Source organism: Typopeltis vanoorti, chromosome 5 (assembly GCF_054136105.1).
Source record: "Typopeltis vanoorti isolate ZY-2024b chromosome 5, IOZ_Tvanoo_1.0, whole genome shotgun sequence".
Taxonomy (NCBI): domain Eukaryota; kingdom Metazoa; phylum Arthropoda; class Arachnida; order Uropygi; family Thelyphonidae; genus Typopeltis; species Typopeltis vanoorti.
The window spans coordinates 7,391,603-7,417,261 of NC_143553.1; the positions used below are offsets into that span (position 1 = coordinate 7,391,603).

At 37.4% G+C, this 25,659-nt stretch overlaps 1 protein-coding gene across 1 annotated transcript in view; it reads right to left on the reverse strand.

Moving 5' to 3' along the window:
* LOC150106211 (beta-scruin-like) overlaps positions 1-25,659 on the reverse strand; it is a 308,571-nt gene that overhangs the window by 229,832 nt on the left and 53,080 nt on the right. Inside the window, exons 3-4 of the mRNA XM_090392954.1 lie at positions 23,911-24,077; positions 15,813-16,033 (exon numbers count right to left, since the gene is read on the reverse strand). Of these exons, the coding sequence (XP_090249080.1) occupies positions 15,813-16,033; positions 23,911-24,077 (388 nt within the window). The remainder of the gene's footprint in view (positions 1-15,812; positions 16,034-23,910; positions 24,078-25,659) is intronic.

Genomic DNA, 25,659 nt, shown 5'->3' on the forward strand with positions numbered 1-25,659 from the left:
ATTTGAAGTCTGGTGTGAGATCAAGGTCAATAACACAGAATATACAGTTGGTTGCTGCTACAGGCCAGGGGGAGTTCCAGGTATGATATCGAAGACATGCATCAGCAAATTAGTACATCGAGTGCATGTCGAATGATTATTATAGGGGACTTCAACTCTGGACATATAGACTGGAAGAAAGATATCACATGGCAGGAAGGAAATGAAATTTCTACACCTAATGAGGGATAATTACATCAGGCAGCATGTGATGGAGGAGACTTGAGGTCCAAGTTTATTGGACCTGATCACAGGATCAGAAGAGCTACGTATAACTAAGGTGGCCACATTGTCTCCAATTCAGGAAAGTGACCATGTAGTCTTGACCTGGGAGATTGTAAAAAATTAGGAATATTCTATCATGAAGGGAATTACAAGGCAGGTGATTATGACAAGTTTAGGAAGAAGCTTGAAACTGTGGCATGGCATAAAACCCTGAAAGGGAAGGATGTTAGTAGTCATGAGAGATAGTTAATGGGAATTTAGAGAAAGCTATATTAAATTGTAAACTGAAGGTAAGGAGGTCTAATCCAGTAGGAGTTAGATGGATGAGTAATATTATAAAGAACAAGCTTCAGAAAAAGAAAATGTGTGACCAGCAAACTCATGAACAGTACAAGGGTCAAGCAAGAAGGGTGACCAGTAAATAGTTAGGAAGGCAAAATCAGAATACGGGAAGAAATTAGCCAAGCAAGCCAAGGGAAATCTCAAAAAGTTCTTTTGCTATGTGACAAGTAAGAGGAAAAATAACTATGAAAGAATGACCTTAATGAGTGTACGGTCACAAAGTGACAGAAGCAGATAAAATAGTTGAGTTAATGTGTAATCACTTTGCAAGGGTATATCATACAAGCAAGGATAATGCTGTGGCATATCTGACAGATATTCATGTGGAAACAGAGAAGGATGACTTGAAGGTTATTGGCATATTGCAGAATCTCAATGTGAGATTAGATGGGATATCAGCTCATGTTTTAAGGGAATGTGCAAGGAAAATTGCATGAGGCAACAGTAGTGGCGGTGTGTAAGAAGAGCTCCAGATTCAGATAAGTTATTCTTGCAATAATTAATTGTATATGAGTGATTGTTTGAGTGAGAGCTGTTTTAAAAGTTATGCGCTACTACAATTATTAGCGTGTGGGATATTTTGCTTAAACTTAATTACAAATTCGTTGTTCTTGGCCCTTAGAATAGTAACCGGCAGAGGAAAGATGGCGGCAGCTTTGTTAGTGCATGACTTTAACTTAGACTTCAGTCATTCTGTGAAGTCCGAGGTGTGCTACATGTATTCTTTTGATTACATGGATGGTTTGCGGACATTCAGAGCTGATGGAAGGAGGATATGTGCGAAGTGTGAGCTAAACGAGAAACTGATGAGTGCTAACATGAATTTGATGACAGAAAGTGTTAGTAGCGAGAATGTTGCAGGAAGAATGAGTGCTCATTAGAAAGAGATGCATGGTGTGAAAGAAAGCCAAAAAATTGTTAAAAAAATCAGTGAAAAAGAAAACGAGTAATTTGTCAAAAGAATGAAAGTGAGACGAATGTGGTGGAAGGAAATGAAATTGAGAGAACGAAAGAAACCAGAAATAGCATGACGAAAGGATTAAAAGTTGGAAAAATCAAAATGAATGAATGAATCCGGAAATAGTGTGATGCAAGGTTCGAAAGTGGGAAAAATAGAAAGAATGAATGAAAGGGAAAGTTGAACGCATGGACCGAAAGTACAGAAACTCAAAAGGATGAATGAGAGTGAAAGTGTGACGCGGGATTCGAGAGTTCAAAAATTAGAAAGATTGAATGATAGAGAAAATGTGATGCGAGATTCAAAAGTTGGAAATGGGCTGGATGAGGAAAGAGATGAAATGAATATGGAGTGAAATTAAGAAAATTTGGGTGAAAACGATTAAAACAAATCAAGTAGGTACGAAAGAGTCAATGAAAGACGAGTGAGTGGTGTTGTACGTGACTCCATCTTAAAGGTGTGCTGGATGAGAGGATGCACAAAGTATGTTTTCCAGTCAGTCAAATGAGTAGAGCGATTGAGGCATTGGATATGAGGAGTGAAGGAGTTGATGGTTTTAATAGGTATGCATAACTTGACAGAGGACAAAAAGCATGTCAGAATGGATATCAGGTGGCTGCTTAGATGGATAAAAGATAATAGTATGACAGGAAGGGTAGTATGCGTGTTGCATAGATATGACTGTAGTGAGATGAAGTGGAGAGCAAGGATTATGAATGATATGTTGGCTGAAATGTGTGAGGAGAGGGGAGTACAATTTTTTAATGTGTGGAATGAGTTTGAAGGATGAAGTGAACTGTATGAGACCGATGGAATGCATTTTAGTGGTTATGGTGTGAGTCGCTTGGAGAGACTGTTGCTGGTAGGCATAGAAGTGAGCAAAAAATGAATAAGATCAAGTGGGAAGTGATGTGGAAGAGCAGGAGAGTATGACAGGAGAGATTGAAGAGGTGGTTATAAATGAGGACGTGAGTGGCATGAGTATGGAAAATGAGAGAATGGGTTGAACAGAGAATGGGGGGATGACCTGGAATCAAGAGGAAACAGTTGGAATTAAAGAGGGTTAAAATTAAAATAAATAAGCAGAAAGAGAAATGGCCCCAATGGTGTGTCTCAGCGGTCTGTTTTAGGGCCATTGCCATTTAATTGTATATTAATGATATTGGTGAAGATTTGGATGGAGATATTCAGTTGTTTGCAGATGGTGCAAAGTTGGGAAGAACCATGAAGAGTAGAGAAGATGTTGTTGCCTTACAACAAGACTTGAATAAATCGAGTGATTGGGAATGGGGATGTGAGTTCAATATTGTGAAATGTAAGGTTTTAAAATTTGAAAAACAAAAATGGGATACAGAATTTGTGTTTTGCTATATTGTCGGAGGTAGAGGAATAAGAGATATAAGGATTGATAGTGGATAAGGATCTGAAATTCAGTGAGAGATCACATCGAATAAGTGGTATCAGTGGAAGTAGCTGTAGATCCAGGAATGAGCTGTTGTGTTTATATACAAATGCAAGAAGTGTAAGAAACAAGGCAGATGAAATGGTTGCACTAATTGAGTCTGTTCACCCAAAAATTGTTGGAATAAGTGAAATATGGTTAGATGAGGACGACATCTTGACAGGAATAGAGATGGAAGGGTATGATGTGTTTCGTGAGAATGGAAGGGTTAAAAAGGAGGGGGGGGGGAGTGCTATTGATGATAGAGAAAGAGTTATGTCCATACAAAGTAGAGATGCCACAGGGAAATAGTGCTAGTGGTTTTGAGGCAGTATGATGTGAGACAGAGGTGAATGGAATAAAATACTTGGTTGGATGTTGTTATAGACCACGAAATGTGGATGTTAGTGACTATGAAATGTATAATCAAATTAGCCAAGCAAATAAGAAAAGAGTGGTCATTATGGGTGATTTTAATTATGGCAATATACACTGGAATGATGAGATAGTACCTGGAAGTGAATAAAATGAGTTTCTTGAGTTTTTGATGGGTAACTACCTCAGACAGTATGTAACAGAGGGCACATGATTATTGATTATCTCATGAGAGGATGTAATTATAAATGAAGTGTCAAATCACCCACCAATTGGTAAGAGTGATCATGAGGTGATTACCTGGGTGGTTGTCAGCAGTGTGAGGACCTCTGTAAGAAAAGGGTATATGTGGAACTACAAGGGGGAGGGGTGATTACTGAAGGGCTCAGGAGACAGCTTGCAGGTGTAGCATGGAATGAGGATTTAGCTGGAAAAGAGATCAATGCAGCTTCTGGGATTTTCAAATACTATCTAGTAGATGCAATGTCTAAAATGTATTCAAAGGGTGAGATGGTTAAATAACATAGGTGTGAAATGGATGAATAAAGATATTAAGCATACGATACAGAGAAAAAGGGCATTATGGAGGCAGCATAACAGAAGTGGAAATAACCAATTCCATGAGGACTACAAAGACCAGACAAGGCAGGTGACTTGGTTGGTGAGGGTAGCTAAAGAGAGGTATGAACTGTAGTTAGCTAATGAAACCAAAAAGAATCCTAAAGAGTTCTTTCGATATCTAGCCAGCAAAGGAAGAATGATTATGGAAGGATGACATTGATTGGAGAAAATGGTATAAAGACAGCTGTTGCAGAAGGTGTGGTGGAGATACTTAATGAGCAGTTCATAAAGGTCTTTCAATCTTGTGAATGTGACTTCATGGAGAGATTGAGAGCAGTTTATGATGGGGAAGAGAGACTGACTGTAAGTGAGCAAGAGGTGTGTGGGGGGGAGTTGAGCAAACTAGATGTAAATAAGGCTGTGGGAATTGATAATATATCACAATGTATTCTGAAGGAATGTGCCAAGGAGTTGAAGCCGGCCTTGACATTTTTTTTAATACGAGTTTGCACTGGGTTAAGTTCCTAAGGAGTGGAAGGAGGGCAAAATTGTGCCACTTCATAAAGCAGGTGATAGATCTCAAGCATCAAACTATAGGCCTATCTGTGTGTCAGGTGTTGTAGATAAGTTGTTGGAGAAACTTGTGATGACTAGGATTCAGAATTAATTGACAACAATGGTATGATCTTTCATGGACTGTATGGATTTACTAACGGGAGGTCATGTTTTGGTAATCTACTTACTTATTACAATAAGGTGACTGCTTCCATGGACAGAGGAGAAGGATATACAGTAATATACTTAGATGTCGCAAAGGCTTTTGATAGATTACTGCATGATATGTTGATATGGGAAAAGTTGGTCAACCATTGCCAAGAACAGAGATAGGTGGAAAGAACTGGAGGAGGCCTTCGTCCAGCAGTGGACAGAAAATCGCTGAAAATAAAGAAGAAAAGATGTTGATATTCAAACTAGAGCAGATGGGGTTGGATATTAGATTCGTGCATTGGATTGGAAACTGGCTATCTGATAGGTATCAACAAGTTGTGTATGTGGGAGCGATATCCAGAAAAAGGAAAGTTACTAGTGACGTGCCTCAGGGTTCTGTTTTTGGGCCATTGCTGTTTAACTTGTATATTAATGATGTTGGTGAAGATTTGGATAGAGATGTTCAGTTGTTTGCAGATGATGCAAAGTTTGGACGAACCATAAAGAGTAGAGAATATGTTGTAACCTTACAAGAAGATTTGAATAAATTGAGTGATTGGGAATGGGGATGCGAGTTTGATGTTGCAAAACATAAAGTTTTAAAATTTAGAAAACAAAAATAGGATGCAGAATTTATGTTTAGTGAGGATGTTTGTCGGAGGTGGATGGAATAAGAGATCGGGGGGTGATAGTGGATAAGGATCTGAAATTTAGGGAACACATAGCCAAAATTGTGAAGACAACGAAAAGGCTTCTGGGAATGATGCGGAGGACACTGACTTGTAGAAGTAGGGAGATTCTTGTTCCATTGTATAAGACGATTAGGCCACACATGGATTATTGGGCCCAGATTTGGTCACCTGGTTTTCAGAAGGATGATGAAGAGATGTTGGAAGGGGTCCATAGGCGACTGACTAAGGTAGTTTCTAACTTTCGAATGTCGAGTATGAGGAATGATTGAGAAGATGCAACTTGCAGAGTGTGGTGGACAGGAGGAAGAGGGAAGATATGATAGACACCTGTAAGTTATTAAGGGGTTGTTATAGGATTAATGCTGGAGAGGTTCTACAGAAAATAGTGTGAGATCAGGGGAGAACCAGAGGTCGTCCCTGGAAAGTGTATAAAGAGGGTGTGAGTATGGGAGTGAGAAGCAGGTTTTTTTAATGCAGAGTCGTGAACGATTGGAATGCCTTGCCTGAGAGTGCGATGTCTGCAGAGAATTTTATTGTGTTTAAAGCACGGTATGATGAGCTGTGTGTATGATAAAAGGACCTCCTAGACGAGTTTTTGACTCCATTCGGTCTTTGGTAATAATAATAATAATAATGTCTCTGAATGCTCTTTAATTTGTCTCAGCTCTGGTAGAGATCCAAGGGAGTGAAATGATGGCAAAATAATTCCCTTGCATAAGGGAGGTCCTAAGAATGGAATAGCAAATTATAGACTAATCAGTATCTCAGGGGTGGTAGTAAAATCACTGGAAAAATTGTCAAAAAGAAAATCAGGAATGGATCGATAGGAATACGATACTCAATGAGAGGCAACATGGCTTTGTGAAGGGTCATCATACCTCAGTAATTTATTAATTTTTTATAATAGAGTGACAGCAGTATTGGATAAGGGAAATGGCTACAATGATGACTCTTCTGAATTTTGCAAAGGCATTTGATCAAATAGCATATGGAAGTCTAGTATGCAATTCAGAACAAATGGAGATGGATATGACACTGGTTATGTGGATAAGAGGATAGCTGCGGACATATATCAAAAAGTAGTATATGGAGGAGCAGAATCCAAGCAGAAGCTGGTGACTAGTAGTGTGCACCAAAGTTCAGTGTTATGACTGCTACTATTGTTTAATTTGTACATAAATGATAACCTGAAATTAATGATGCAATATTAGATATGGTAATAGTTAATAAAGGTGATGTGGAGAGAACATGGCAGCATGAAAGGTAGGAAAAATTGTTCCACTTCGCAAAGGGTGGAGATAAGACTGAGACTACAAATTATAGGCCAATCTGAGTATCTGTGGAGTAGTTGGCAAGGTGTTAGAGAAGATGGTAAAGGCTTGGATTCAGAAATGGGTTGATAATAGCAATATTCTTTATGATGGTCAGCATGAGTTTGTTAAGGAAAAGTTAGGTTTTAGCAATCTGCTTATATATTATAACAAGGTGACAAATTCACATGATAAAGGAGATGCATGTACAGTATGTACTTGATAGACTGTTACATGACAAGCTAGTAGGTAAATTCAAACAGATGGGATTAGATTACACACTAGCGAGTTGGATAGTCGATAGATGGCTGTTAGATAGATATCAGAAAGTTGTGTATAGAGGAGTGGTATCCTAAAAGAGTAAAGTCACAAGTGGAGTTTCACAGGGATCTGTTATGGGATCATTATTGCTTACCTTGTATGTTAATGACATTGGGACTGGCTTAACCAGAGATCTGCAGCTGTTTACCAATGATGCAAGGTTGGGAAGAACTATGAGAAGTAAAGCAGATGTTGTGACCTTGCAGGAGGATCTGAATAGACTATGTGAGTGGGAAAATGAGTGGAGCCATCAGTTTAATGTTGCAAAGTGCAAGGTCATGAAATTGGTATGCATGGTTGAGATGCAGACTATGCAAATTAATGGAGAAATTTTGGAGTTGGTGGTGGAAGAGATGAAAGATCTGGGAGCGATGGTGGACAGAGACTTGAAGTTTAGGAGTCACATCGCTAAATTTGTAAGGACATCACAATGGATTATAACAATAAGGAGGACATAGATATGCAAAAACAAAAGAGGTTATGATTACCTTATATAAGGCTTTCTTATTCAAGCCACAAATGGATTACTGTGCAAAGATTTGGTCACCTGATTTTAAAGGGGATGAGAATGCATTAGAGAGGGTCCAGCAAAGGTTTACTAAGTCATTGTCAAGTTAGCAATTCTTTGAATTGTTTTGTAAATCCTGGTCAGATGATAAAAATATCAGCAACATACAGAGGCCGAAGTTACTATATAACTATCTCTCTTGTCCAATAGCAAACTTGTCACCCTATCATAAAATGCTATAAGGTTATCGAAAATAAACCTTCTCTTAATAAATCTTCACTGCTCCTTAAAAGATGTCTATTCTCATCAATCCTAAGTTTGTATTCTATCTTGAATCAGTCAGTCTGTCACACCTGATACACAAACTGTAACACTAACATGTCAATGGTGACTGTAACACTAACATGTTGCAGTCACCATTCACAGATGCTTGTTGAATCACCAATTCTCAGATCCCAATTCAGTACAGCAGCCTTAACATCAAGTTTATTTAAAATTTCATATGTTGTTTTGCTTTCTTGAACTACTGGTCTCCTCTCTTCCAGTGGTATGCAACCCTACTCTCCCAACTTGAAATACACTGGCAAAAGACTCACTGAATGTTATAATAGATTTAGTTTAATCCTTTATCCCAGTGAGAGCAAACAAAGTTTGCGCCTGAAAATATCTTCAGGACTAAATATAGTGTTGTACTATCTTATCCAGTAAGTAGTGCAACACCAAGGCAACTCGTGGCAAAGGTGGAGCAAGCTACCAGGCACTTCTTAGAAGTTAGCTACCAGGCACTAGTTAGAAGTGCCTGGTATCTTGCTCCACCTTTGCCACGAGTTGCCTTGGTGTTGCACTACTTACTGGATAAGATAGTACAACACTATATTTAGTCCTGAAGATATTTTCAGGCGCAAACTTTGTTTGCTCTCACTGGGATAAAGGATTAAACTAAATCTATTATAGTCTAACCTAGTGATAAATAAATTTTCAACATCTTTCTCTAAATCCAGAGTAATTTTTAAAAAAGGTGATAAACCTTTTGGCAACTCCCATAGGCACAGATGACTTGCTACTGCTTCTGCCTGGTATCTCCAGCTCTGGGCCTGGCTCCCACTGAAGAGACCTCAATAAAGGTCGAAACTAGTCTGGGTAGATGGCCAATCCCTTTAATGCATAACAGTATACATATCCACATAGGAAATGTGTTTTGCATTATTATGGGAGATACTGGGTTAGAAGTGCCTGGTAGCTTGCTCCACCTTTGCCACGAGTTGCCTTGGTGTTGCACTACTTACTGGATAAGATAGTACAACACTATATTTAGTCCTGAAGATATTTTCAGGCGCAAACTTTGTTTGCTCTCACTGGGATAAAGGATTAAACTAAATCTATTATAGTCTAACCTAGTGATAAATAAATTTTCAACTTCGACTCACTGAATGCTTTTCACTATAACTTCAGTGTGTGTGACCTGTGTGTGCCATCTCCAGTAGCTAACGTTAGGGTTCTATATTCAGCTTTTCTTCCACTAGAAGAAAGGCTGAACATAAGAACTATATAATTCTCTAGGATTTTTTCTGTTGCCTCAGCCAGTCTCATTTTTCCTTCTCCCCTAATCTCAACATCTACCTAGCCCATGCCTTCCATTTCTTACATTTTTGTATTTTGTTTCTCAGCAGCTTCTGCATCATTTTACGATTCATCCAGTTTAGCCCCACTTTATTTGTCCTCTTTGCTTTAGGATTGCAATATGACATTGTCAGTAACTAATTTTTAACAAAATCCCAGGTATTAGTAATTTCTTTCTCCTTCAAATGATCATGCTATGAGGAAGTCACCCATCTGTTTCAATACTGTCATAGTTTCCTGCTCTTTAATTCCATGCAAAATATCTTTTGTTCTGAAACTTTTAACTTCTCTAGATAGCTCCCATGTTACAGTTGCATAATCACTCTCGTCAACTTCATCTATTTATCAACATATGAAATATCATAATTAAATGCAACATTCATGTCTAACATATCACTTCCACCACATTTAAAGTCTCTAAGCAGGAGAAGAAGTTCTCCTTATTTATCCATGTTATTTACTGCTTCCACTCCATGCTTCTATAGTTAAAGCTAGCCATTATTATAACCCACTTGTTACTCACCAAATCTCATGTCCCCTAACCATTTTAAAATCATCTCCTTATATATTCCCAGCACTATAGTAACATTTCATTAAATATCTAAAATTCTTCCTCACCTCAACCAACATCACCACAACTAGAAGTTAGTACAAAATAGTAATTTTGTACTAACTTCTAGTGGCTTATGATTTTTTATGAGTATTTCCTTATCCATTGCAAAATTTTTTTGTGGGGAGAGGGATGTTATTACAAAAAAAGCTACCACTTCTATTAATATATATTGCTTGTTATGATACAGTGAATACTAGTACAACATACTTTCTACACATTTAGAAAGTATATTCAGAGGGGTACCAGAAATCTGGAGAGAGAGAGAGAGAGAATAAGAAGTATGACAGAGAAGGTTGAATGTCAAAAAAGAAGTAAATGTTAGCAACATTGCTGGAGAAATTGTTCTTAAAAATAAGGTGGCAAAAGCATGCAAAGAAGAACAAGGTATGAGCAAACATATGAAGGAAAAGGTAGAAGATGAGAAGAATGATGAGATTGTAAGAGATAGTGTGCTTGTATAGAGTCCTGCACAGAACAGAATGAATGTGGGATAGAATTATCTAGCGAGAAATGTCTAGCATATGGAGATTCCTGATAAGAGGAGTACCTAAGGTGAATGTGATGAAATTGTGTTTTCCTGAGACAAAGGTCAGGGATTTTAGTGATGCTATTAGGATGAATAGAAGGTATAGTGAAAGAGATAATTATACTAGAAAGTACAAACGATCTCACAGGTGACAAGTATGTTATGTGAGAGGACATGAAAGAGTTGTTAATGTCAGCGAATGAGAAAGAGGGAGTAAGGATTGTGTGAGAAGTATGACACAGGTGAGTTGAGAAGGGCTATGATTGCAAATAATTTGTCAGATAGGTGGTGCAAGAGGAATGGTGTGGAGTGAGTTTGATTGATGAAAGGACTTATATAAGGCTTTGAGTTAAGTATCCTGAGAAAGTGTTGTTCAGTGAGAGTTCTGAAGAACTCAGGGAAAATGGAAGTTTTTTTTTCTGGGGAGGGGGGGGGGGTGGAGACCAGATAAGAGTGAATGAGTGAGCGAGAGAGAGAGAGAGAGAGAGAGAGAGTGGGCCTTCTCAAGGCAAATGAGTAGAAGAATGATCAGATAATGCTGAATGTAACTAAAATTTCTGTAGATTCAGAAATTGAGTTGGATAGAAAACACAGTGTGAAGGAGGTTGTGAGCCAAAGGGGTGGGGTAGGGGGAATACTGCAATTTATTTATTTTAATGCCTAAAGCATCTGAAATAAGTGGGGAGGAGTTTTTGGCATTGGTTGGTTCAACTTGGCAAAAGATGATGGACATTAGTACGACTTAGTTGAGAAAATGATATACTATTTTTGAGATGACAAAGAGAACAGGATATAGGGTATTTTGCTAGTGACAGCAAAAGAATTGAAGCCAAAAAAGAATAGGAGTTCAGCAGAAGCAGGATTAAATATAGTTGGTTTCTTGCTGCTGGTACTATAGGGCAGAGGATATAATGGAAGATGCAGATGACAGACATCAACTAATTAGTACTACAAGCACAGGTGAAGTAGTTAGTAGGTGGAGACTTCAACTATGGGACAGGCTGGAAGGAGGAACAGTCACAGGGAGGGATGGAAGTGGAATTTATACATTGGCTAAGATATGGTGGCTCCATAAGTTTCTAGCCTGACTAACTTTTAGAGGTGATAGAAAGAAAACAATTGTGTCACTTTTCAACATAATCTCCCTTTACAAAAATTCCAAAATAATCTAAAAATTGAGTTTCACAGATTCATCATAAATGCTAGAAAACAAAACAATTTTGAACTTTCACACTAATATGGATGAAGTGCCTCACTTCATCCATATTAGTGTGACTTTTGATGTGTCTTCAAACTGTTGACTCAAAAGGTAAAAAAATATTATTATTAAAACTTCTGGTCATGAAAAAACCCACTATACTGTTGTTTTGTTGTGCTTGGAACAAAATTGCCACCTTTTTTTAATTTTTAAAAGAAAAACAAAAACTCCACAGTCAAATGTAGTCCAGGAGGGGAGGGGTTATAAGTAGGTATAGGAATATTAATCATGCAGTAATGCTTCTCTAAACAAATGCAGGAAGCAGGGATAAAGAGAATGAACTGGTGACATTAACAGCTTCAGCCTGTTCAAAGATTGTTGGAATCAGTGAAATGTGGTTGGCAGATGAAATCCTCACAGAAATAGAAGTTACAGCATATTTCTGCAGGACAGGAAGTGTAAATAGAATGATGAAGTGTTACTTATGATAAGTGATGAATTTTGTCCCCCTCAGAGGGGAGAATTTGGAGCTGATGGTTTTGAGAGCATATAGTGAGAGGTGGACAGATTGGGAAATTAGAGATTCTGTTATCGACACTTATAGACACCAGGGAACACGTTGTGTGAAGATCAAATGTTTAGGCAGTTTAGTTTGGCAAGTACAAAATGAGTGCTTATTGTGAGAGATTTTTATGATATCATTATGGGAACAGTATAAAATGGGAAGAGGAAATGACATGTAGTAGAAAGGGAACAGAATTTTGGAAATTTTTGAGGAATGAACGTTCTAAGCAACATGAGGTAAAGGGAACATAACATTCAAGAATTTTGGATTTGGTCCGATTGTAACCGAGATGTTATCCTTGCCCCCTGGTTGGCGAGTGTGACCATTCTTGACTTGGAGAACGAACAGACATGCAGAAGCATCAAGGAGAAAAGAATTCACGTGGAATTGTAAGGTGGGGAATTATAATAATTTTATAAATCAGCTTCGGCAGTTACATGGATAGAAGAATTGGGAGAGATATCACCAGTGCATGGAAGCTAGTGAAGAAATATTTATTAGCAGCAATGACTAGTTGTATGCCTCAAGTGAAAAAGATAATGCATTTTGGTGTAAAGTGGATGACTAATAAAATCAAACAGGAGCTGCAGATGAAAAGAAAAGGTTATGAGAAAAGTATAAAGAGAGGGGGTGGAGAGCTGTTGCATGAGGACATAAGACTTATGTCACAAAAATTACTAGTACAGTAAGGAATACAAGACTGAAATATGAGAAGAGATTAGCCCTGCAAAATAAGTGTAATCCTAAGAACTTCTTTCATTATCTGGCTAGTAAGAGGAGAATTGACTGTGGAAAAAGAATAACAAATGTTACATAAAAATGGTAGTTGAGTGTCCAATGCAGATGACTTATTGGAGTTGTTTAATGCTTATTTTACAGGTTATTTCATCCTGGAAAAGTGAATTTTATTGCTAGAAGGATGGCAGGAGATTAAGGTTTAGAGAACATGAGGAGAATGTGCTAAAGAACTGACAGCCGCAGTGACCAGACTATTCAATGAAAATCTGACTAGGAAAGGTGCTCAAGTAGTGGAATGAGGGTAAGATGGTGTCACTGCATAAGGACTAGAATGAAGGTGTCAAACTATAAGTCAGTTCGTATTTCTTATGTTAAGATTTTGGAGAGATTGTATACAAAACTGTGCAGATGAGTGTAGTATTATCTGTGAGGGTCAGCATGGATTTGTCAGCATCAGTGCATTTAACAGAATGCCTCATATAATAAAAGAGCAGTTGACGATAAGCTGATATTTATCATGATAAAAAAAAAAAACATATATTGCTGATATTTATCATGATAAAAAAGTATACAGGTATCCCTTGATTAATGCAGTTAATTAATCCCTCAATGTTACCACGTATATCAAAATCGCATCAATCAAATCTAATAATCAATGGTAAAAAGTACAATTTGTCCCTGATCGATTACTGTACTAATAGTTCGTTTTATATGGTACTCTTTTAGGAAAGATAAAAAATGAATGCAAAGTAAATGTTTAATAAATGCTTGTACCTACATTATTTACTACAATTTTTTATCAAAAGAAGTCATCGAACAGTCATTTGAACAGTTTTAGTTTTTTTCTTATCAGCATAAATTCTATGATAACAAGCAAAATGACTCTCCAGACCTCGGCATAAAAACAATAAAACATAAAGAAAAAACACTGAAAATATAATTCACGATGGTACAAATTAAGTGGATATTGAATCCAACGTTATTTCATAGCCGAATATAGAAACTACAAGAGTTTCGTGCCGAATATACAGAAACTAAATGTTTCGGCGGATGCAAGCATAACCAACCTTATGGGCAACCGCAGTAAAGGTGGAGTTAAGCTCCTGATCACTTTTGCTTAGTATTTTCCATAAATGTAAAGTAAATCTCCTAGAGAACATGTATGATAAATAAGTCTTTGGCTCTCTATTGTAATAAATGGTTTATTTATTTTCAGTTACAATCTAAAAATTATTGAACAAAAAAAAAAAAAAAAAAAAAAAAAAAAACTAAACCATACTGTACTGACATCAGAGGTCGTGGTATCTCTCAGATACAGTTTACTGTCAAATATCACAAACCTTTAAATAACATGTGTTAAACCAAACTGACAGCAAAAAAACAGTGCGGAATATCACTCGTAACATATGAATGCACAGCTACTCATGACCTACAAGCTATACACTGAATTGTGTGAGAATATTTATATTAAGCATTTTGCTTGTATCTGTCAGATCAGCTGCGAGCTCCTCAGAGTTAATCAAAACTCTTGCCGCGTATATCAAGGGATTGCCCCAATTAATTTCGCCGCGGTAATCAAAACCGCGTTAAGCAAGGGATACCTGTATACTGCTTTTTTTCTCATGATAAGCTGATATTTAAGTATTTATTTAAGTTATAACATATGTGTTTAGATATTGGACTAGTGAATTAGATTAGAGATACTGCCTAATAGAAATCAGTGAGTTGCACACATGAGTGAGCAGTATCAAAGAAAAAGAAGGTCAGAAGTGGATTTTCATAGTGTTCAGTACTGGGACCTACTGTTTTATCTTTATGTCAATGGCATTATCAGCTGAAGCTCGAAAGAGTTATTAGAGATAGTGCCAATGTTGTGTGGTCTTGCAAGAGAATTTGAATAAGCTGGATAGGTGCAAATGAATGGGTATATCAGTTTAATGCAATGAAGTCTTGAAATTTATGAACCACTGATAGAAAGTTGCATACCACATTGGTAGAACTGTGCACTACTAGAAATAGAGGAGGCAAGTGATACTGACATGATGATCAGAACACATCCGGATTACTATGCTCAGATCTGATCACTGAAATTTCTAGGGGATAAATTATCCTTGGAGAAGTTACAGAGACAGATGACAAAACAAATATTAGAATAGTGCAATGTTAGTTAGAGGATAGACCCAGGACATGCAGATTGCAAAGTTTGGTGGATCAGAAAGTGAAAAGATAATATGATTGAGACATTTGAATTACTGAGAGGTATTTATAGGAGATCTTTCATATGATAAAATTCTGGGAAGATTTTTCAATATGGTAAAACATGGGGACGGAGCAAGGACAAGAGGCCATTCTTAGAAGTTGCAAATGTGATAAGTAAGAGGATGAGAAGTGGCTTTCTGTTTTTTTTTTTTTTGGAAGGGTGGCTGGACAATGGGATGTATTGCTTGATGGGGTGGTGACAGCACAAATAGTGAATGAATTTGAGGAATGGTACGATAGACTATGTTGTCTAAGATGGGCCTCCCACAATGAGCCTTGTGACTCCATGGAGGTCATGAATAATGACAACAACAATAGTAATAATAGGAAAAACTATTACTGAAGTAAATAAAAAATCTTATTTAACTCCTTGTATCGATATGTTTAATTATAAGTTTTCTTCTTTATCTTTTTCCTTATTCTTTTCTCTAAAAGCTTATTCACCTGGTTTTACTGAAATCTACTGCCTAAGAAATATGTATCCAATATTCATCTCCTTATTTCTTCCAAAATTTATAAAGAAATTTCTACATTTTTATCACCAGATTATCACCAAGTCAAAGGGTTCATTATAGGGGATTCTCACTATCAAATCATATTCTCAACAAGCTTTCATATTTAGCTAAATATTAAAATATATATAATCAATAAATCTTGAAAGACAAAAATAATGAAGGATAGATATGCAAATCTACCCCTCTCATTCCCCACAAAAATGAGTTAAAACCACTATAGAGTTGAAACTACTATAATTCAAGATATGTTTTGTCAATAACAAACATGAGCTATAACAATACCACTCTGTATACTTACTTAATCAACTCTGTTTCATTTGATCCTGACAGCAAACCAAGATGTGGATCCAAGAAATCTGGAAAAATATTCTCTTCCTGAAGATATTGTCCAGTTTCATCAGAGGAGCCAAATGTATTCATGTGCCCTTGAGCTTTGTAAGTTATGCATTTTATCAGTGGCTTCCAATTTACATAGATGGAATCTAATCTATCATCTTGTTCTTCAATTTTAAATTTATCCTTTGGTAAGAAACAGTTTTAGTCTAATTTAAATCGTATCTTTTTTTCTTTTTTTTTTATTCTGTGCAATTTTAACAAAAAACAGAACTTTGTATATGTTCAAAAGTAATCCCTCAATTATTTGTCACTTAAAAAAATAAAAAACAGCTAATATCCATCGCTTTGGGAAGCCAATTTACTGATCAAATAATTGAAAATGGGGGTAAATGAAAGGATGTACACCACAAATCAGCTGACATGCAATTCATTCAAGTACGTTAACTAAGGGCATGGGATAATTTCAGGTCATATAATTGAGAGATCACTGCATTTGGTTTCTCAAATTTCATAACACTGGAAAAAAAATAAGTGTATAAAATGATGTGTAACAAGTTGAATTCAGAAAGATAACTGCTATCATCCATAAATTATAAAGATGGGTGTCTTTACCAAGACCCTTTAAAGAGGTATAATAACCTGCTTGTTTTTCTCATCAGGGTGTTCTTCAATAACCAAGTAATCTGATGAACTAGTATATTATTATACTAGCAGCTCCATGGAGGCTGCAGACTCATCAAGGGAAGCCCTAAATACGATGTCAAGCACTATCCAATATTTGTACAATATCTATCATACTCTGTTTTGAATTTACTCACAGTCATGGCATCCACAACAAGCTGTGGCAATCTGTTCCACTCATTCACCACTCTCCAAGCAAAAGATTGTTCCTCACATCCTTGCTAACCACAGTCTTGCTCAGTTTCCAAGGATGGGCCCCCCCCAGTTCTCCAACTGCCAGACCTGTTTTGAAAAATTGCCTTTATATTAATCCTGTAAAAATCCTTCAGTAATTTGTACATCTCAATCATATAAGCATCCCTTTTCCACCTGTCAGCCAATTCTGTAACCGACAAAACTCCAACCTATCCTCATAAGGTGCTTTCCGAGACCTGCCATGATCTTGGTCACTCACCTCTGGATTCTCTCCAGGTGACAATGTCAAGATGGGGTGTCTTTACCAAGACCCTTTAAAGAAGTATAATAACCTGCTTGCTTTTCTCATCAGGGTGTTCTTCAATAACCAAGTAATCTGATGAACTGTTTAAGCCACTTTTGCAAATATGCCCTCTAAACTTCAACTCCCTATCTACTAACATCTCCAATTTCCTGGAGTATACAGTTCCAACAATGTGGTACAAAGCTGGTAATCTTTTCACCCCAAAATGCATAACCTTACACTTTTCCACATCAAATGGACAAGCATTCTCCTTTGCCCAGACCGTATCTAAATCATCCTGCAAAATTTTAACATAATCTTTATTGATATTGCGCTACTCAATTTTGCATCATTGACAAACAACTGAATAGGCAAGACCTATAGCACATTAGTGCTGTGTATGGCAAAAAGAATAGAAGAAAGGAGGAATTTGTTCACATTTTGCTTGAATAGCTATGGGTTGTAATCTTTGGGGAAGGCAGAGTGTGGGAGACTGTTCCAAAGGACAGAAGTAGATGGAATAAAAGAGGAATAGTTAAGTTGTTTCGGTGAGGTTTAAGATGGACTGGAAAAGGGTGTTGGTTTGCAGTGGCTCCTGTTTTGATGATTTTAGAGGAGAGTGGAGGAATAATAGTGGCCAATTCAGCAGAGCAGTGCCCATGAAAGTATCTGTAGAAGACATAAGGCAGAATCTGAACATCTGAGAGGGACTGAAGTGAGTCTCTGAGAGAGGATCAATAATTAGCCAAACTGCCCTCTTCTGGATAAAATCAAGCAATCTTAGAGAGGATTTTTATGCACTACTGCAAATATGGGAGCAATATTGCATGGATGGGCAATTTTGGGCTTTACATAGAGTTAGCAGCTGTAAAAGGTGTGAAGTAGTGTCTTGTGCAAAAAAAGTACACCAAGTTTTTTGGCAGCTACAGAAGCTATAGTTGAAATATGGTTGCGGCAGGAAATATCAAAAGGTGCAAGTCAGTCCAACAAGAGAAATCTGATCGTGTTTGGATATCTCAGTATTACTGAAGATAACGGGGGGAAGGATGCAAGCACTTTCTTGCAAGAGATCAGAAGTTTACAATGTTGTCCTTGTAAACTTCTGATCTCTTCAATGCCTTGTAAAGAAAGCATTGAAGTTTACAAAGTTGTCCTTGCCCCACTGGGATATAGCTAAGAGATCTCAGCTCAGGTCCCTGGTCGTGGCAGATCTTAAGGATTCTAATACTTGAATACTAACAGGTTTGTCAAATGAAAAGGAGGAATGGAGTGTATTGTGATCGGTAAAGCTAGATAGGATTGGAAGTCTGTGAGAGTATATAGCTATTTAGTCTTTTATATACAAGAGGAAGAGAGTGGGTGAAAGAACAGAACCCTAGGGTACTCCTGGATTAGTGGGGGAAATCTGAGGAGAGTAAGTCATCCACCATGACACACAGTGAGTAACCAGTGAGAAAGTTGGCAATCCAGATGCAGAATGAGGAAGGCAGACCATAGGATGGCAGTTTAGTGAGTAGGCACCTGCCAAACCCTGCCTCTGAAATGCTGAAGGTAACCACGAGTTTCTCCAAATTTGTCCATTAAGAAAAAGAAAACCAGGACATCCTCTTAAATGATTCAATGATGACTTCTAAGGCCGGAACAGGCCATGCTAGGCCTAAATCCTTGATATGCATGATGATGATGATTTGGAAGAGTAAAAAAAAAAAGAAGATTGAGAGTCTGCTGCCTCGATATGACAGGACAGAACTGAGCAGAAGGGCCACAACTGCCAATGAGTCGATGAGAAGATTGTGCAGGAGGAATAGTGTGCAGTTTATTGATGTATGGAGTGAATTTGATGGATGCAAGAACTTTTATAGGTCCAACAGACTATATTTAAATAGTTTTGGGGTTAGATGTTCGAAGAAAGTGTTGTTAAGTGAGAGAGGGTACTAGTGCAAAACCAGGGAAACTAGAGATATTAGGGAGGATCTATCCACTTCTGTGATAAATAAGCATGGGTACAGTAATGATTACGCGATGTCGAATGGGATTTCAAAAGTTTCTGATTCGAATGAGTTGGTAATGACATTACACAAGGGTAACTATGAGTACAAAGGGATGTTAAAATGCATGTACATGAATGCAAGAAGAATCAGGAATAAGGGTGAGAAGTTTTTGGTCAGTGAAAAGATCAGCTTGACCTGGCCAAAAATTATTGACATCAGTAAGATCTGGTTAACTGAAAATAATATAGTTACAGGGATAGAATTTTCAGGAAGGATAGAGGGAAGAGGACAGGAGTTGGAGTATTGCTGATGATAGTTCAAGAATTATAAACAACAAAATTAGAAGTTAAGGAGAATTTTAGGTCTGAAGAAGATGGTTCATTTGAAGCTGTCTGGCATGAGATAGTCAAATAGGAAAAAATACGTTGTTAGGTGCTGCTATAGACTAGAGAGTCTATAGCAGACCTCAATAAAGGTTGAAACCAGCCTGGATAGTGGGCCTTCCCATAATGCATAGCATTATACATGTCCAAAAGGATATGTGCATTGCATTATGGGATACTAAGGCAAATGATGTGAAGTCATTAGCCTCTATATACAAATAGTTCAGTTGCGAAGTGACTTCATGCGCAAACTTTGTTTGTTTACAGTTGGATAAAGGATGAAACCAAGAATATAATTTCTTGGCATCTTCAATTTATAGTATAACCAAGTGAAAAAACTTTCAACATCTGTAATCCAGAGTATTTTAGTAATAAGATGTGACACCCTTTGGCTACTTGTATATGGAAATCACTTCTGCATTACTTCAACCTTGGTATCCCATCTGGATCTGGTTTGCATTGCAGAGATCTGTTTATGCTCCATCAGATGGAACAGTTAGATAAAAATTCTTTCAAGAATTGGAGCAATATTTATATAGTACCCACTATGTTACAGCAGCAGGAGACTGGAATTTTATCGAAAACCCCAACATTAGACAAAACTTTACACAGGCTTACACGTACTGGAATTTTATTGAAAACCACAACATTAGACAAAATAGAAGGCCACCCTAGGAGTGGAAAAGTGGGATACACACACTTAAAAACATGTCTCGACAATGCTCAACAAGTAGACATATAGAGGATTTGCAATAATAATCTCCAGGCTTACAAGTACATGAATCAAAGTATTGGTACTTGTCTAGATCAAATTTATATCTCTTCTTCCCTCATAGGATGATTCAGTTAAAGCACCTTGACATCAACATGTCAGATCATAATCTAGTTCTGCTTAAATTCTGCTGCTTGGAACAAGTAGAGATCAGTTCTGGACCATGGAGGTCTCCATGGTCCAGAACTGATCCATCAAATTTTTTATTGAGCTTTTCAATTCAAATTCCTGACCCTTTTTTAAAACTCTTTTCAAACTTGGGTATGTGGTTAAAATTCAAACAAGCAGTAAAACAGAATATGATTGAATGCAGAAAGGAACAGACCTGTATAAACAGAGAAGCTGCTGTTTGGGCAAACCAATGCAATGGTATAGAATGTAGCAACATCATTAGAAACATTAACACAGAGATAAAAGAGGAAATTCAGAAACAAGGAGAAAAAAGAAATTTTAAAATAACAATACAGCAGCACTTAGCAGCTAGCCCTTCAACTGCATTCTTCAATAGACATTTCACTAAATTACACAAAGAAAGGACTCTCACTCAAATCTGTATTAATGGTGAAGACATGTCCACCATTCAAGACATCTTTAACTCCTTTCAAAAACACCAAAAATCTGGTTAAAAACAATAGTACTTTGGGAAATTATAATTCCTGGAACATTATTGGCTTTCCTGTTCAAATCCAAGATGGGCTTAACAGTCCCATCACAACATCTGAAGTAACCACAGTCTATAAAGAACGACAGACAAGAAAATCTCCAGGAACTGATAGTCTAGAGATAGACCTTTACATCAAAGCATCAAGTTGCAGCACATGGGTCTGGATGTCAGATTGGTCAACTGGATTCAGGATTGGCTGTCCGATAGGTATCAGAGAGTTGTGTATGGTGGAGCAATATCAAAGAGGCAGAAGGTTACAAGTGGGGTTCCACAGGGCTCAGTACTGGGATTGTCCGTGGATTGCAAGGGGATGTTCAGTTGTTTGCGGATGATGCGAATCTGGGAAGGGTTATTAGTAATAATGCAGATGTGGTAGCCCTGCAAGAGGATTTGAATAAGCTAGATAGATGGGCAAATGAATGGGGGTCTCGGTTTAATGCAGCAAAATGTAAGGTCTTGAGGTTTGGGACACATCGATCAGATGCTGCATACTCTATGGGAGGAGTTAAACTGGAGGAAGTAGTGGAGACAATTGATAGAAACCTGAAATTTAGGGGACATATTGCAAAGATAGTGAAGGTAACACAGAGGATTGCTGCAATAATGAGAAGGACACTGACCTGCAGAAATAAAATGGTTATCATTCCGTTTCATAAGACTCTGCTCAGACCACACTTAGACTACTGTTCTCAGATCTGGTCCCCAGGATTTGAAGGGGATGAATTAACTTTGGAAAGGGTACAAAGGCAGATAACAAAGATGGTGTCAGGACTGTACAATGTTAGCTATGAGGATCGGCTGAAGGAGTGTGGACTGCAGAGTTTGGTATCATTATTATATTATCATTCCGTTATCTGATCCCCAGGATTTGAAGGGGATGAATTAACTGTGGAAAGGGTACAAAGGCAGATAACAAAGATGGTGTCAGGACTGTACAATGTTAGCTATGAGGATCGGCTGAAGGAGTGTGAACTGCAGAGTTTGGTGGATAGAAGGAGGAGAGGTGATATGATTGAGACTTTTAAACTGTTGATAGGTGGTTACAGGGTTGACACTGGGGAGTTCTTTTGCTTGGTTGAACAGGGAAGGAGTCATGACAAGGGGCCATCCCTGGAAGTTATGAAAGGAAACTGTGAGAAAGAGGGTGAGGAGTGGTTTCTTTGCATGGAGGGTGGTTGAACTATGGAATGCATTGCATGATGGAGTGGTGAGAGTGAGAATGGTTAATGCGTTTAAGGAGTGGTATGAGAGACTTTGTGTTTCCTAGGAGGGACCTCCCTCGATGAGTCTTGATAGACTTGTGTTTCTTAGAAAGGACCATCTTTGGAGGCCTGAATAATAATAATAATAATAATTTCTTGTCAATATACATTTCTATCAAACTGTGTATAATTATCTCTGATCTGGAGTATAATCATATTGTGATACACAATTTTACTGCTTGTATAAAGAAAATATATGATTTCTGCACTGATTTCATTTTGGTATCTTCCAGAGTCTGGCTCTCACTTTTGAGACCTCAAAAGTTGAAACTATTCTGGATAGTGACTGTTCCCATAATGTTTTTGCTTTATGAGATACTGAGGCAACTGGTGTGAAGTCAACAGCCTCTACACATACAGGTAGCTTAATTTGCTTACACTTAGGTGAAGTATTAAAACTAGAATATAATTTCTTGTCAAGTATAATATGCTTGTAACCTGGCAAAACTATTGAGGAGGAGGGTGGGAGAGAATATGATTGTAACATAAATTGGTAAAGGATTATTACCAGATTAATATGGATAAAGTTTTTCGTAGAATGGAAAAGACAGTGGGAGAACAAGAGGCCATCTATGGAAGCTGTGTTAGGAGAGCGTGAGCAGGGAGTGAGAATAGGTTTTGCATGGTGAGTGGTGGGTAATGAAATGCATTGCCTGGGAGAGTAATGGAGATGATCAGTGCATTCAAGACATTTTATGAACTATGTGAATGACTTTTTTTATTTAAAGAATACACCCAAAAGTTGCTAGAAAATTAGTGTAAAATTTCACCAAAAAAATTCAGTATTCCTACAGTGAAATTAAGTACCAGTTCTCTAAAATTAGAGAAACTTTGGCTATACCCCAAAAAAACGTTGGAGCATATTATTATTATTATTGTTACATGACACCTCCAGGGAGTCCAAGGACTCATTGTGGGAGGGCACACTACTCTACTATGTTAAATATATTTCATCCTCTCCATTACTACTTAGTTCTCCAACTATGACAATCAACGCCATCTATCACCCACAACAGTATTTTTTTCCCGTAAATTGAGTGTTCTGAAGGCTAATTTGTCTGTACGCGGCATGAAAAACCCTGCTACCGCCATATGAGATTGGCTAACTCACTGTCAATTGAAAAAAACCCATATAAGGACTCCACTTGTCATGACGAGAATCGAACCCCGGTCATTTCCAATCGAAGGGTGCAATGTTCTGCTGTTCTTCCAATTGCGCTATGGCAGCTTCAGCCACCATAGTGCAATTGAATTGGAATATATGGCAAGGGCTTTGAACTACAGGTTGGATAAGCCAGGATACATTTAGATTCCATGCATTGAATCTGACCACCCCTTTATCAAAAACTTCAAACTGCAAGATATCATTTGCAATATTTGTTATGACAGCATAATTTTTTCAATAAATATCTGCCAACCTGATTGACAACACAGATGATATCTCTGCTTGCTAACTAACAGCCTGTGGATTGGTATCCAACAGCAGCAGCAGCATGTTTATCTCAAGTGTCTTTAGGTTGTAGATGATTGTCACTGCTTAATGAGACCACCACCACTACTAGGCCTGCTCACTGGATGCCTGATATAGCTTGAAAAATGTTTAGAGTGTAGAGCAGGATTTCTGGGTACTTCTTAGCTCACATGTGTATGGTAAAAATGTGGTATAGGTTTCCAACCTTTCATGAGTAGGATTGACATCAGAAAAAAAAGTCAACAGTAGCATGATTTTGGGGGAAAACCTGTATTTTGTACAAATTACAAACGGAACAAATCAAATCCTTTTTGTTAAACTTTTGTTTACAATCTTTTTAAAGTACTTAAAATCTTACTTGTTTAAAATTTCTAGGATATAATTTCAATGCAGCTGCACCAGTAGTGACAACAGGCAATGCTGGAATGATAGTCACTAATCCAGAAGAAATGCTGTGAAGTTCCACTTCAGATAATGGCTGGCAAAACACAGAACTCATACCACCAATAATGTAAACATATGAACCTAAAAATGTGAGTAAAACAACTAAGATCTCAATATATTTGTAGACATTAAAAAAATATATTTAAAACATAAAAGAAATTAATAAATAAACGATAGTAAGGATGTGTTTTGTATTTAAAGCATGTCGTAGCAAGACATTATAGAAATTATGCAAACAATCGGGAAGAGGGGAGACATTCTAGTATAGTTAGCTTGGTTGGTTGACTGAATAGTATCTCCACTGACCAATAAACAGGATCTAAATTTTACTGTGTCAAGGATGTTCATGTAAGTTTTTAGGCAACAAGACCAAATTTTTTTTTTTACAGCTGAAAGAAGTGCTAGAAGTGTTTTGCCATGTATGCTCCATATGGAGCCGAAAAGGATCTTCCACAATAGGTTATGAAACTTTTAACTTTTTTTGAGAAAAAAAAAAATACTATATTTTACAAGCTGTGCATATATTTTTCTTAATATTTGTATGTAGTTCATCAAATGTGAAAGTTAATTTGAAACTGAGATCTAGAATGATCCTCAGATCAAATAAGCTGAACAGTTAGCATCTTAAGATATTCAGATGTAAACAGTCAACATACATCTATAGAGAATGTATATTATAGTACACCTGTACAGAGATGCTTACTAAAAGGATGAATAAAAGGAATGAGAATGTAGGAAGTGTGATATTATTATTATTATTATTATTACCCAAGACCCCATGGAGTCAAAGACTCATTTAGGAGGTCCTTTTATCAAACACACAGCTCATCATACTGTGCTTTAAACACACTCAAATTCTCTGCAGATACCACACTCTTAGGCAAGGCATTCCAATCATTCACAACTCTGCATGAAAAACCTGCTTCTCACTCCCCCACTCATACCCACCTTATACAGTTTCCAGGGATGACCTCTAGTTCTCCCCCTGATCTCCCACTATTTTCTGTAGAACCTCTCCAGCATTAATTCTATAACAACCCCTTAATAACTTGTAGGTCTCTATCATATCTCCCCCTCCTCCTCCTCCACCAGACTCTGCAAGTTGCATCTTCTCAATCTTTCCTCATACTCGACATTCCACAGGTCAGAAACTACATTAGTCAGTTGCCTCTGGACCCTCTCCAACATCTCTTCATCCTTCTGAAAACCCAAGTGACCAAATCTGGGCACAATAGTCCATGTATGGCCTAATCAAAGTCTTATAAAATGGAACAAGAATCTCCTTACTTCTACAAGGCAGTGTCCTCTGCATCATTCCCAGAAGCCTTTGTGTTGTCTTCACAATTTTGGCTATGTGTCCCCTAAATTTCAGATCCTTATCCACTATCACCCTCAGATCTCTTATTATCTCCACCTCCGACAATATATCCTCAACAAGCATAAACTCTACATCCCATTTTTGTTTTCCAAATTTTAAAACCTTACATTTTGCAACATTGAACTCACATCCCCATTCCCATTCACTCAATTTATTCAAGTCTTCTTGTAAGGCCACAACATCCTCTGTACTCTTCATGGTTCGTCCCAACTTTCATCATCTGCAAACAACTGAATATCTCCATCCAAATCTCCAATATCATTAATATACAAGTTAAACAGCAAT